This window comes from Fundulus heteroclitus, chromosome 13 (genome assembly GCF_011125445.2).
Source record: "Fundulus heteroclitus isolate FHET01 chromosome 13, MU-UCD_Fhet_4.1, whole genome shotgun sequence".
NCBI lineage: Eukaryota > Metazoa > Chordata > Actinopteri > Cyprinodontiformes > Fundulidae > Fundulus > Fundulus heteroclitus.
The window spans coordinates 5,042,260-5,056,774 of NC_046373.1; the positions used below are offsets into that span (position 1 = coordinate 5,042,260).

General features: G+C 39.0%; 1 protein-coding gene across 1 annotated transcript in view; it reads left to right on the forward strand.

The window, feature by feature from the left end:
* The window catches only part of LOC118565422 (FH1/FH2 domain-containing protein 3-like), a 48,415-nt gene extending 35,511 nt beyond the window's left edge, over nt 1-12,904 (forward strand). The window contains exons 4-5 of the mRNA XM_036145861.1: nt 12,125-12,192; nt 12,728-12,904. Coding sequence (XP_036001754.1) covers nt 12,125-12,192; nt 12,728-12,904 — 245 coding nt within the window. The remainder of the gene's footprint in view (nt 1-12,124; nt 12,193-12,727) is intronic.
* The last annotated feature ends 1,611 nt before the right edge of the window (nt 12,905-14,515 follow it).

Here is a 14,515-nt window from a genome sequence, read left to right on the forward strand (position 1 = left end):
AGGAGCTTAAATAGAGGGCCACAACTTGAGAATGGAGGTCAGTAAATCCAGGGCTAATGTGAAGTATCGCTGAAGGATCGCAAGGAGACTGAGGAAGAGAGACTAATTAACATGAATAAGGGCAAAGGTAGATACACAGAAACTATCTAGCCAAAGAAAAGTTTCCAGCTGAGATGTAAAAGAAAAAAAATGCCCAATGTACATAAAAACCAGAAAACAAAGATAATAATAAACTAAGGAACTAAACAGAAAAAGCATAAACTGCTATAGCAAAACTAAAAATAACCATATATATAAACAAGGAAATACTGTAAACATAAAAGAAAACCAAAACACCTGGGGATCGTGACAGAATAGTTTTGTATGGCACTGTAGATGAACTATCATTATCTCTGAAGACACAACGCTGTAATGATGGATGGATGCATTTGTGTCTTGGTGTTTAAATGTGGGGCGAGACGATCTTGAGCTCACGACATCATGTGGTGCTGGTATTAGAAGCTGAATGTACTGTATTTATGTTGTAACTATTTATGACTTGGCCTTCTGGACTAAAACAGAAGTGCTGGGGGGCAAAGGGGGGTCACGAGCAACTTTCTGTGCAAGAATATATGGCGTTTGGCATCACGCATATTTTCATTACGCCTGCAAATGTTTACGTTAAAGTAAGTCAGCCTTCCTGAGGCCATCTGTTTTTGAGCTTGTAGTACAGCTGTTGTCCTTCAACAAGTTCAAAGATGTGGTTCATCATCTACTGCAGCGTGAGTGTACATTTGCATGGAAAATGAAGGGAGGCTGGTTCTGAAAGCCCCGTCTTTACGGTGACTGAATCATAAAGGAACTTGCAATTACTTTTGAAGAATAGCAACAAAAAAACACCGTAATTTGTCACAAGCCAATATGCCAGTCAACAGCCAGCAACATTTTTCTTGGCCCTTTTTTAAGCAACTGTTAGCACTGTTGGCTTCTGAGGGACGTTTAGAAAAGCAGCAGTTTATGACTCATTTAGCTCTTTTTTTAAAGTCAAAAGGATGGAAAAAATGTATGGATTGTTTTATGTCAGATAATTACTGCAGATAGTTTGTTTAGCAGTAGTTTAGGTTTTTGTGCTTCTGCAAAATGAGACCAAATATTGTTGTTTTTGTAGTACACAAGGCATGCTAAGGAACCGACGCATTAGCACAGGAGAAACATATGTCCAAGAATTAAAAGATGCTGGTATTTATTGTGTAAAACATTACAGATTCTGACCACATGCCCTCCTAAAAATAGGTTCCCTTCCCACAAGCCCGTGTGTGTAGAACTGTACACAATATGTTGTTTTGAGAAGTTGTCGATTTCAATAGAGTTGAATTATTGTAGATCGATTAAGAAAAACAATGCTGTGTCACAAGTGCTTCCCATCTTGATTTGCATTTTGTTTTTGCCACGCGAGATCCATATTCACACAGATGTAGAATGTCTCAATTCCCCTTCAGTGCTTTCCGCCTTCTCTCTCTTGCACACACACTGAACTCACAAGGTCTCCGCAGTCATCTGCGCCATCCACAGCCTCCAGCAGTCAGACTGTAGGCCAAGACCAACAGACTAAAAAAGAAAAAAGACAGCTGCAAAATAACCAAGTTGTCCTCTGGACTGAGACTGAAATTGTGCTTTATTGAACATACAGCTTGATGGAGGTTTTATTCTTTTATGTCACTTCGTAGATGTGTTCCCAAAGAAAGAGACTACTCCTCAGCTTTTGTGTTTGCACAAGCATACTGGCACAGGACGGTAAAGCTGGTGTGGAAAATGTTTGGCAGATCATACACAAGAAAACTTGTTATTTGGAGTTCAAAGGGAAATATTCACAGACATTCTGGACTTGTTTCAGCTTTGAAAATGTCCCGTTGAGAAGGCAGCAGAAGCACATGCTGCAGTGCATGACCTCAGCAAAGCCTGAACTCTGGTCCTCGGGTCATTACAGTATGCCCGACACCTAATACCTCCTATATATAGAGAGATAGCAGAGAGGGGGGAAAGCTTCCGGGGAATTAATCGAGCTCTCCAACAACCCACCGGCTGATGGGCTCAGACAGCCGTTTGGGGGGGCCTTTTTTAAGTGGTGCAATGAAATCCCTACGAAACTTGAGTCAGTGGTTATTACTGGGCTTAAATATGGGGCTACAAGCTGTGATCCACCTCCTTTGGGCTGATAACCAGACTCTTGCATCAAGCAGAAAAATATTACCCCTGGTTAACCTCACTGTGCCTATCTGTAAATATCATGTGGCCTAATATAGATTTGTTTCACTGAAATAATTCCTTCAGGTCAAAGAGTGGGCAGTGGATTGTATTTGTAATTTTGGTGATTTTGAACTTTGCTATTTGCATGAATATTCATATCAGGGGTCACCAACCTTTTTGAAACTGAGAGCTACTTCATCGGTACTGTGTCGTACTAAGGGCTACCAGTACTGACCTGTGAACTACAAGAGTCCAAGCTCACCTTAACTCTACATAACATAAATATGCTTTTAATGCTTTTATCATTTTTAAATCTATATAAATACAAGTATGATTAAAAAGAACAGCAACTGAATAAAATAGCATTTTAAATGCAGCTCACTGGAATATTGTGCTATTTCTTTGAACAGGCTTGAGGGCACTACAAATGGTCTTGGGGGGGGGGCACCTGGTGACCACGGGCACCTCGTTGGTGACCCCTGATATATATCCTACTGCCCTTCATTATTTTGCCTTTTTCATTAATTAAATGCATGCACTGGTTAGAGCAGAGTGATTGCATCTTGCATAAAACGGTAAATGACCTGTACTTGTATAGCACTTCATCCAGTGTTGAGGACCCCAAAGAGCTTCACATTGCATTTAGTAATTTACCTATTCACTCACCCTTCCACAGTGGTAAGCTACATTATAGCCACAACTGCACTGGGCCAGACTGACAGAGGTGGGGCTGCCATACAATCGGCGCCACCGGAACCTCTGACCACCGACAAGGAGGCAAAGCCTATGAGGTGAAGTGTCTTGCCCAAGAACACAACAACTGAGGTGGATGGAGCAGGAGCATCCTTTAGTGTTCGCCCAATGACTATTGACTATGACAATGTTATTGTTGTTCATGACCAGAAATAGTCTGGAGAAGCTTAATTTTGTCTTTCTTGTCAGTGAGATAAAAGTTTTGGAGTGTTCTCTCTCGCGGCTGACTCACAGTGCACAGCTCCAAAAACGTCATCTTGGTAAAATTACTTGGTAAAATTACTCTAGTAATAGTGTCAATAAAAAATGTGAACTCTGTTGAAACGTTTATTTTCTAAAACATGGTGATACCTTTGAGGTAGTTATTTCCCAATGCCCACTTTGCATTTTTCCTTAAAGCCTTAATTTTAGAGTTACTGAAGTTGTATCATCACCAGTAATCAATTCTAAAAAGAAAATGTGTTCGTGTATGTGTCTTTGTTTCCATTGCACCAAACCTATTAGAATACCTTGCATTCAGCAGAGACAAACAATGGAGGTGTTAGTTGTGATCTCTAGATGTCACGTTTCGGTTGATGAGGACTCAAAAAGACTGACTGAGGTGAAAACTGATTTCCTTGATAGTAAAAAAAAAAAAATAAGAAGAACCTACAAATAGCAGTACAGTTAAAACAGGATATGGAGCACAGGCAGAATAACGGCAATAATAATAATGGAATCCAGAGCAGAACAACAGAACAAAAAGGCAGAGCAACAGAAGAAACCAGTGATGAGTAGTGAAAACCAGGGAGTTTCAATACAGAAGAATGTTTATGATGAAAGGTAAGGCAGAAACAGGTGAAAAGGAGGATCAGCTGGTAGTAAAGACAGAGGAGCTGAAGGCAGGAGTTCAATGAACAGGAACTGAGGAGAGATAATCAATGGAAGAACTAAAACAGAATCAATACAACATGTTGCTGATGAATGAACGAAAAATCTAATCCCCAAATTTGCCAACTAATGTGGCTAGAGAGCATCAAAAACCAGTGACAGTAGTAATATGCAGTAATGTTAATTTCCTCAGTTGACTTGTTGGTGCTTAGTGGGTGACTTTGAGCATGTACGTAGAACATCGTTATAACCCACACTCAATGAGAGTAGAGAATGAACCTGCTCTGTATCACTGAGGGCGTGTCTATACGTTATCTTTTCATGTCCAGCTGCACAGTCTCACTTTTATTCTCTTGAATAAACCGGATCCCCTTGAAGAAACATGTATTTATCTGACTGTGTGTTGTTAAGACTGAGGATTAAGATCAGAGGCACTAAACTGTTTGCTAAGGGATTTTCGTCAGAATAAGACAGCGGTTACCTGGGGACTCACTTGTCTGCGTAGTTGGTGCAAACATTTTACCCAACTGAACCGACAGTGGGGCTCTATGGCTTACAGCAGATGATGGCGCCTTGCTTCATCCAACTTGGCCTTTTCTGTTTGGAGAACGTGTGGATGGTGCAGTAAATGTTAAAGGATTAGTCAAAGCTGAGGGATTCACAGCATTAATCTCATTGGGGGAGGAGGGGTAGGAGGGATAGGACCGCCTCTGAGCGACTAACCAGACGGCCCGGTCACTCGGGGAATCCTTGTTTCTCTGTGGAGGACACTCCCACACACACACATGCAGAGTTCCACTGCTCTATTTATCTCAGTGTTAACCCGAGGGTCTGCTTACCAAAAAAAATGCATACTCATACTCTATAAGGCATTTCTCAACTTGTACAATGCCTAAACTGCTACTCTTGTTATCATCTAGCATAAAGGTCCCAGAGGATGATATGGATGTGAAAATTTGAGAGTCGATGAGATTTAAATGCCCAAAAAATTTATCTTGCCTAAAAAACCCGGATGTTTACGTACAATACTTCTTACTTTTGATGTAAAGAAGGAAATAAACAACATCTCAGTAACATATGCAGGCAGTTTGGTGTCCACACAACAAGGAATTTAGAAGGTATACATGTTTAGATTGAAACAAATCAAGGAAGACCCCTATTCTTTTTGTGCCATGTTGGCACAGTTTTGGCACAATTTTTGAAATTTTGAAATTGAAAATGTAGGATGCTATCATATATTTGGTAGATACTTTTGTAGAGGAGTCTCAGATGAAGATCTGTACATTTGATAACTGTGTGTCAGTCTCAGCTAGTCAGCTACAAGCGCATTATTGTTGCTAAAGAGCTCAAGCCCCCTTGAAAGGGGCCGTGCGGGCTTAAGGGGTTAATTCAGTATTTGCGAGGTTTGCATAATTGATTTTATCTTTAAACATTGTAAATATGATCAGGATGTGCCGTGTGCATGAATATCCGATCGGAGATTTGTGGCTGATTTTCTGTGACTGGTTTTTGCAAAGCTTTGACCTGCCAAGACCAATTTTACATATTAAAATTTCTCACAGAGTTGTTTCATCGTACAGCTTTTCTGCTTCCTCTTACTTTATTTTAAACACTTCTCTTATACTGGATGTAGCTAACTTTGAATATTATTCCTGCACTAACATCCTCCACAATAGAGAGTTTTGTGGTTAGCTTAACTATTTAGTGCTTAGGTTGAAACCCGTCCCTGTCGATCATTCTATAATGATTAAGTATTATGGATTATGAGCTAATTTCCTGGTGTGTCTCTAATTTATTACTTGAATCAATTAATCAGCAGCTAAAACAACCTAAACATTAAGGGCGAGAATCTGGTAAAAGTGATAGGTATAGCTGAGGTTTTTGCCTTGTTTAGCAAAGTAAATGTCAATTCTCAAAGAATTTTGAAAAGTTTTAGATCAGTTCAGAGATACACTCTAAAAAGAGAAACTTTATCTCAACTTATTTAATTTAGTTTCTAAGTTGTCAATTAAATAAATGAAGTTGGGTAAATATGTTACCAAGTGAAGCAATTAATTTATGTTGTTTTATCTTTCTCTTTTTAGAGTGTAGGAATCTGCCAACTTTGTTTTGGTTGATGGATGACCGGCAGGAAAACCTCAATGAATAAAAAAAAAATAAAAAAAATCTAAACCAACTCAAAAATCACAATTGATCCTTACACAATTTGAAGGAAGACTGATCCGTGTGTTAATACTTCAACCCTGTTTCTCCAGGAGGAATGTTGGAAAGAGGCAGCTTTAATCAAAGCAACAGAGACACTTTCTTTGTACCAAGAAATATATTCAGAAATGTTGCTCACATTGTCTAGAAGAAAACTCCAGAGGAATGGTGTCAAAATATACAAGTTCTGAAGTGTATAATAGTGCAGGGTTTTTAGTTGATGCTTGTAAAAATGTCCTGAGAAATCATTTAGAACCAAAGACAACTCATTCTCTTGTTTTTGACTCTCATCTTGCTTTAGGCAGATTAGGATTTTGGAATGGAGTTTTTTTCCCCCCTCTAAATGACACGTCAGGACGGATACGTTGCAGGGCATCTGAGGACGCGGGTGAAACAGCGTGGACACGAGGCTACATCGCCTCCAAAACAAAACCGTAAAACTCCAACAAGGCCTATAAATGAAACGTGCCTTTCGGTCTTTGCTTGGTCGCTCTGTCTGCCGGCCCTGCTCTGGCGCACACATGTGCACACGCTGATGTGCTTCATGCAGCACATCAGCGTGTGCACAGGCCACAATGACACATCCCAAATGAGGGTTGAGGCTCTTCTTGTGACAATAGGAAAAGAAGGCGCCAGGCGAAAGACGAGTGACCAGTGGGGGACACGTGGACATGCACACCATGAATTTTTTTTTCACATGCTGATCATCTGTGTGTTGAACCCGTACAGAGCTTTCCTTGTAACTGAGACAAGTTGTCTTCTCTTAGTTCTTCTTAGGACATATTTCTATCTATTTGTTTTATTCGGCAAGCTTTAATCTTGGGGTTGAGTTGCAGAAAATCAAGCAGTTCTGGAGCATCTGCATTAAGCAGGTGGGCGGATGTGAGATTTGTTTATGTTTTAATCCGTCCCAGCTTGTGGCGTTAGCACAGCTGCAGCCAACGGTGTCAACTGGAAAGTGGTCTATTAATTATTTTGGCTGCCCAGAGCTGTTTTTCTCTGGCATGAAATGGCAATCATGTTGACCAGGTGCATACTCGCGCCTGTCCGATCAACCAGGATACGAGTGTAGATGAAGGGATGCAAGAAATAACAGCAGCACCAACGGATGAAGCCAAGGTTAAACCTTATCGCTGTTGCTGACGCGCTCCAGATGCACGGCATGCTGTCGGTAAAGGTTAACCTGACAGCTCCACTCGTGCTCTGACGGGGAACACACACAACACACAGAAGGGTTTTACAATAGCCAACAGCCAGATGGGCCGTTTAAGTGGCCTCTTGATTTCCTGGGAAGCCTGGGCAAAATCAGCACTGGGCGATTTAGCCGTCTTCAGTTTTCAAGGGTTCTCAAAAGTGTACCCACCCTTTCTTAAAATTCCAGGCTTTTGTGTTATATGATAATGAGTTGTTGATAAAAAATGACAAAACCTTTCCCATGTATTCTGTCAGGCATAACTTGGTAAATTCAAGGAAAGAACAAACATAATTAATAGTGGAACAATATTAAAATAACAAAATGTTGCAACAACCTGAGGTGCATAAATGTGCACACTCTTAAAGGAGCAATATGCAAAATTTCATTATTTTAGACAGAAAGAGCTAAAAATAGTGACGAACTAAAGGTAATATTTCAGATGGACTATGGTGTGGCGTCACACTGCATCTCTGTGTTGTTCTCCAGTCTCTTGTTTACAAAGCTGGGCCAACCGCACATGTGTGTATGTGCATGTGAACAGCTGCCACTCAGGGCTTAGCCCCTCCCTGCCCTAAAATACCACCATCAGAGTGCAGTGTTGGTGCAACATGGCAGAGAGCACCCCCAGTAGATCGAAATGTTCTCCTGCTAACAGCATTATCTAGTTATGAGTTATTTATTTCTTTACTAGACATGCTCCTCCAAAAGGTTTTTGCTGTGTATTTATCCTTCACAAATATGTGCATGAGAAGGGAAAGGAGGGGCATGTGGAGCGAGGTAGAGAGAGGGGCGGCTTGTCACACAAGTTACGTAACAAGAGGTATTTACCCGGTCCAGCCGTTGCCCCCGACTTAGTAGAAGTGCTGGGCTGAACACACCACCCCCGCCCCGCTTAACAAAATCTGAGACGTCCCCGATTTTCATTACAGAAATCTGGACACCTTACTTTAAACACATACTTTGTTGAAGTGGGTTTTGGCCCAGTGTTGTCATTCTTGTGTCCATACCTGGTGTAAGTTCTAGAGAGTTGGATTAACATAAAGTATAGTTCAGCTGTCTTAGTACGATGTTGCCAACATTTCCTTGTTGGCGTTACTTTGCTGAAACCATAGTTCTTTGAGAGGTAACACAAATCAGCCAGAGGATAGGTAGGTAAACCTTTCTATGCATTATATGTACACCAATCTTCAAAAAGTGGTGACAAGTGAAGACTGAAATTAGTCAGGGAGATTACCTGAAGACTCTCCTGAATCTTCAGGTCATGTGTCAGAAACATGGTGGTAGCAGCTTCATGCACTGGGGCTCCTGTTCTGCAGTTGAAACTGAACTTTTTGTTAAAATGGATGATATAAATGGTGCTTGCTAGAATAATGAAGGTGAAGCTATTTTCTGTTTCACCCTCACAGTGACTCCAAACATCCAAATCAACAAAACAATTGTTTGCGAGAGGAAAATGGAAGTTCTGAGGTGGCGTAGTCATAGTCCAGAGCTAAACCTGACAGAAAATATCCTCAGAATCTGTACATTTGGAAAACTTTTCCAAGGTAGTGGTCAAATAATACCCTGTCAATTTGTGGAGTGCTGACAGACACCAGCCAAACAAAGCTGGATGCTGGGATTCAGTCAGAGGGGATTACAACACAGTATAAAGTTTATAGGTGTGCACACTTGTGCAAAAATGTTATTGCACCCATTTCCTTTTTACTTGGAAAACTTTAAACTTTTTTTGTTTTGTTTTTTACTTTTTCCTGTTTACTATTTTTTGCATTAGAATTTTACAGGAAACATCTCACTAAACATGGAAAACGGTTTTGAAATTGTTATGGTCTCAGTTTTTACAGCACATAACATTGTAATTTTAATAGGAGTCTTTACATTTTAGAGCAGTGATATCCAAACTTTTTGCTACATAGATTAAAATTGGCAAGTTGAAAGTGCCCATGGGCTGTCATAATATATCTTTTTTTAATAAAAAAAATCCAAAAACCATGTTTGAATCTTTAGTTTTTACTAAACAATGAACCAAACACATTATAGTGGAACAGGTAAACTAGTCGTTCTCTTTTTTTTACTATGTCATTACAGAAAATGCAAAATTAATGATTATTAAAAGATGAATGCATTGTGCCTTACCTATCATTTTGAATTTTAGGAAGATCATTACAATCTTGGCTAAAATCTCTGGGATGTTGGGCCAGATAGGTGCTGCTCTTAAATTGTGGTCGTGGTACAGTACAAAATATTCCTTGGGGTGCATATGACCCCCTGGCTGCACTTTGGACACCCCTGCTTTAGAGTTACTGTTCTTTTTAATATTGTTTTGAACAAATTTGGATGAAATGTTTGGTATGTTTACTAAAGGTCTTTTTTTTTTGTTGGTTTACTGGCCTCCCCCGCTAACCTCATGTTCATTGTAGTGCTCCACCAACCTGTTAAGACAGATCATACAGATGATTAAATGACCTTTCATCATTTGAGCACCACTATGTAGGCTATCAGAGGTTCATATCACGAATGCCTCTGCTAATCTCTCAGAAATTGTCCTGCAGAAGTGGAGACAGACAGGCCTGTAATTCTTTGTCTGCGTGAGGAATGATAATGATTTTGACCCTAGTGCTGGGTTAGCCTAGAGTAGCAGCCAGTACCATGGAGCCATGCCAGAAACGGTAAGGAATCGCATATTTTTCTTCCATGTACTTAGAGAACATTAGTAGTCTGTTAACCAACCCTCAAAAAGTACCAGGAGAGCTATTTAAGAAGTTGAATTTGTCACTTAAATAAGAATCGAAATTAATCCCCAAATATAATTGTACTATTTACAAAAGATGAATTTAATTGGTTGTATCGAAAACAAAATCAAATCTAACTGGTTTCCAAAGTAGTATTGAAATAATGTCAAATTACTAATGTTAAGGTTTTAAACATATGTTCAAAGTGCATCTTTGACAATTCTATTTTCCAAGACTACAAATTTGCAGACAAACATACAGCATGTTCTACACTTATTGGCATTTCTGTTAAAGATGTGCAAAAAAACACGTTACAGAACAATATCATTCTGAAAAAACAAATCCAACCTTTAACTTGAGTACATTAATTCAGCCCATAATAAGAAATCATTGCTGGTGGATGACTAGTGCCACCCCTAACAAATGTTATTAATTATATTCAGTGACTTCTGTAGCAACAATTAACAACACACGTGGTCTCAAGGCATTTTACTTTATTAAATAATTTTATCAGAAGCAATTTTTTTCTTTAATTGACACTTTCTTTGTTCAACTTAAAAAGGGCTTCACATCATTCTGTGGAACCGTGACAGAAGGTTAGAGGAAGACAGCATTTTATTGTGCCATCACACAGTGAAAAGGATGGTAAACAAGGTAAAAAAAATAAAAAATAAATTATATATATATATATATATCTATATATCTATATCTATATCTATCTATATATATATATATATATATATATATATATATATCTATATATCTATATCTATATCTATCTATATATATATATATATATATATATATATATATATATATATATATATATAAAAAGTTTCCTGTTAGATAACTGCAGCAAATGTCATCATCTTGGGATGGTCAAGTCTTCATAACAACCATTAGATCCTATCTACATGCCAGCCGATTAAGCGATGACAGGAAAAAGCCTTTTATAGCATAAAAACATTTGCAGTGTGTTTCACCTGGCTTGGACTTTAACTTGAACTGTGTGTTTTGGTCAGGTGACGCTAAGACTGATCTTTTGGGCAACAAACACTCTGGGTGGGTCTGGCCCAAAGCAAAAGATGAATATGTGGAGAATTACTCGATGCCCACTGTTTGGCACGGTGGAGGATCTGTGATGCTGTTGGTCAATTTCTTTTCTGAAGGTCCCGGGAAGCTCGTTAGAGTCTATGGCGATATGATTATTTATTTATTTATTTATTTATTTTTTAAATAGCAGAAGATTTTAAATATAAATCCAGAGGACTCTCCAATTGGGTATTCAATGGGTGTTTTATCTGGATAATAGCCCACAAACTAAAGCTGAATTAACACAGAGATGGCTTATCAGGCACAAAATCAGCCTCGTTCCATGGACATCAGTCTTCAGGCATATCCCTATTGGCCACCCAAGGGCAGAGTTGAAGAGCAAAGAGCATAATAGAGACCGTGCTCAGAGACATGGTCTCTGTATCACCAAATGGTAAAGGAGAGGACTAATTCCTGTTCTTGAGGCAAAAAGGACATTTTAAATGGATTTGTGTGTCGTTGCAGCAGAAGACACTTCTGAAAATGTATTGGCAAAAACTAGCCTGTGAAACCATACTAACAGTATTGTATACCTCCTTTAATTCAAAACAAAATAATAACAGGTTCACAATCAGTGTTTGAAATCCAAAGTCTTGTAGCAGTTTGCCCCGAACAGTTTCCGTGTCGTGACCCGAATACTTTGGAGTTGAACTCCAGCCAGCGGCTCATTAACATTCCAGTACAGCTGTAATCATCCCTGCAACCTATATGTGTGCGCCTGAATGTGTGGTAGTGTAGGGGCGATATTTTGCGTGCACATCGATTGAGAGCTCGGTGAGAGTGTGCACGCCTCAGGTCGCTGAAGTCCTGCGCTGACTAGGTCCATCAAACTGTTGCGTCTCGTTCACATCCCGACCTGTTGTGCAACGTCCGCGCAGCTGAAACTCATTTCACCTGCAGGTTTTATTGATCCTCTCATCACAATAAAACATGTGAAGACTGGAGAGAGATGAAACGTGTTCAGGGAGATAAATGTCAAGATGTGGCCGCGTAACAGCCTTTGTTCAGTCTCATAAATAGACATCTCTTTTTTTTTTTTTTTTGTTCCCCTCTGCAGAGAAACTCTATAACTCCAATGGACGGGACTTGAGGAGGGCTCTGTTCTCCTTAAAGCAAATCTTTCAGGTAAAACATATTTCACATGCAATTGGTGTTGGTTTGTGTTCACAGTATGAAAACTTTTATTTTGAACACTGTTCTCCTGTGATTACTGAGGACCTAAACATCATAACTTTATTGTGCCTGAGTTGGTGTTGGGCATAAAGCCAGCATTAGAAGTTTACATTTGGCTGTTGATATTCAGGTAATGAGAAGAAAGCTTGGAGAATTTTTTTTACCCAGCTACTTTAAATAAGGACTATTGTGGGGCTGCTGCAATTGAAACAAGCTGCAGCTGAAGGCACTTGTGTTTTTCATCTGTGTAAACGTTTAAAATTGGAAAAAAGAAAGAAAAAAAAGCACCAAAAAAAGAAAGATTGACAAAAAACCTGAACTGTCAAAGTTAGTGTTAATCTTTCTTCTGCACACTACTGACATCGTGTGGTAATACGTAAGATTGCAACTTTTAATGAAGGGCTTTGATGGTAGTTTCAAGGAAGTCTTTCTTACTGTTAGTTTTTTTTTTTTTTTTTTTTTTTTTTTTTTGTCTTTATTTTCTCAGGATGACAAAGACCTGGTCCATGAGTTTGTGATGGCTGAAGGTCTGACCTGTCTCATCAAGGTGGGAGCAGAGGCTGACCAGAACTACCAGAACTACATATTAAGAGGTAAAGCTCCTCTTCATTACATTCAATATAAAAGCGTATATCTAGAATGTCAAAAGACAATATGTGGATGATATAGCAATATCTCCGGAGTAAACATTACTGCAGCAGCTAAACTAAACTCTGTTTGGGTTTGAATATTACCAGCTTCTTATGAGGTAGCTGTTTTTATTGGTGTATAACTGAAGATAATCAATTATTGTTTTAAAATTGCAACAGGGTGCAGAATGACAGGGTGTAGAGCAGCAGTAAGCCATTCTGGTACCTGGGTCCTGTATGTTCTTGATTTATTTCCTGCTCCAACCTAAATCAAATGATTAATCGTCTTTGACCAGCTAAAATATAAAGCACAAATGCCTATATAAAGGATTAGATGGGATGTTTTTGACGTACAATTCTGATCTAAAATTACAGAATATAATGTTTGAGTGTAATATATGTGTTATATAGGGCATGTAGAGAAGCAGGTACTTTGGGTAACTCACACCCAAATTGACTTTCTTTTTTTTTTTTTTTGCTGATAAATTGCATAAATGGATGTCTTATTGCACTGTAAACATGTCCTAGTGATTATTTTGACAATTTACTGCACATTTGTTGAAATCCTGCTTTTGTGTCTAAAACCGTCTGTGTGGCGCCCCTCCTCATGTTTAACGAGTGTACTGCATTTGAAGTTTGAAACAGCATAGTTATTGGCTCAAAATATATTGTGACATCACCCATGTCGTTCCTGTTTGTATTATAGCTTGGCCATCTTTTTAAAGCAATCTCTCTGTCAGAGATGGGTAGAGTTCACCTGTAGATGAGTAGACTTTTTAAAGCAATAACATAGAACATGGAGGGTCCATTTGGGGTTTAATACGTCCAAACGCACTAATGACCACTGACACCACTAAGGCTTTGCCCATTCACATCTTCACTATCTTCTCCTTGAATCCTATTTTCCTGTAGCTTTTATGTTCCTTTTTATATATATTCCTCATGCTGGGGATTGTTACATGTATCACTTTTGCACTCTTTTCTGCTTTGTCCACCACTATCTATCTATCTATCTGTCTGTCTGTCTGTCTGTCTGTCTGTCTGTCTGTCACAGAAATGTGAAAGAAGTTATTCATTGTTAAAAGTCTAATAAGGAAATGCCACACTGAGGTATGCAGCAGAGCTCTTTATTGTCAGAACAACATAATGTTACACAGGAAGTAAAATCTTGTCCAAGGCAGAACAATCCTGCTAACACGTTGCGCACTTAAAGTTTCACACTTTAACTTCATGGTTTGACTGAAAACCTAAAGATGTACAAAGCAGCTTTACGACTGAGTCAAAATGCATCGATAGGTTGGTAAACGTGCCGTTGTTTTTTCCGTAACTTGTGTAACGTGAATCCATCTTTTTGTTAATTTATTCAAATAAGCTGCATACACCGATGTAGACGGATCTGGTTCTATATTAAACATGCCGTTTGCTGTGAAATGATGCCTTTACCATTTTTTAAATCTCTTTTTGTGTGACCCTGATTTGTCACATGAAAGTAAAAGTAAAAAGTCCATGTGCTATTTGAAAATCCCCTATGTGGTCTGAGTCAGTTAACAGTTAAAAGGAAACATCTGCAGCCAAGCGCTAAATAAACTCATAAACTTTCTGCGTGTAAGAGTAAAGATTGATCTCCCTACAACTGTGTTGCGGTA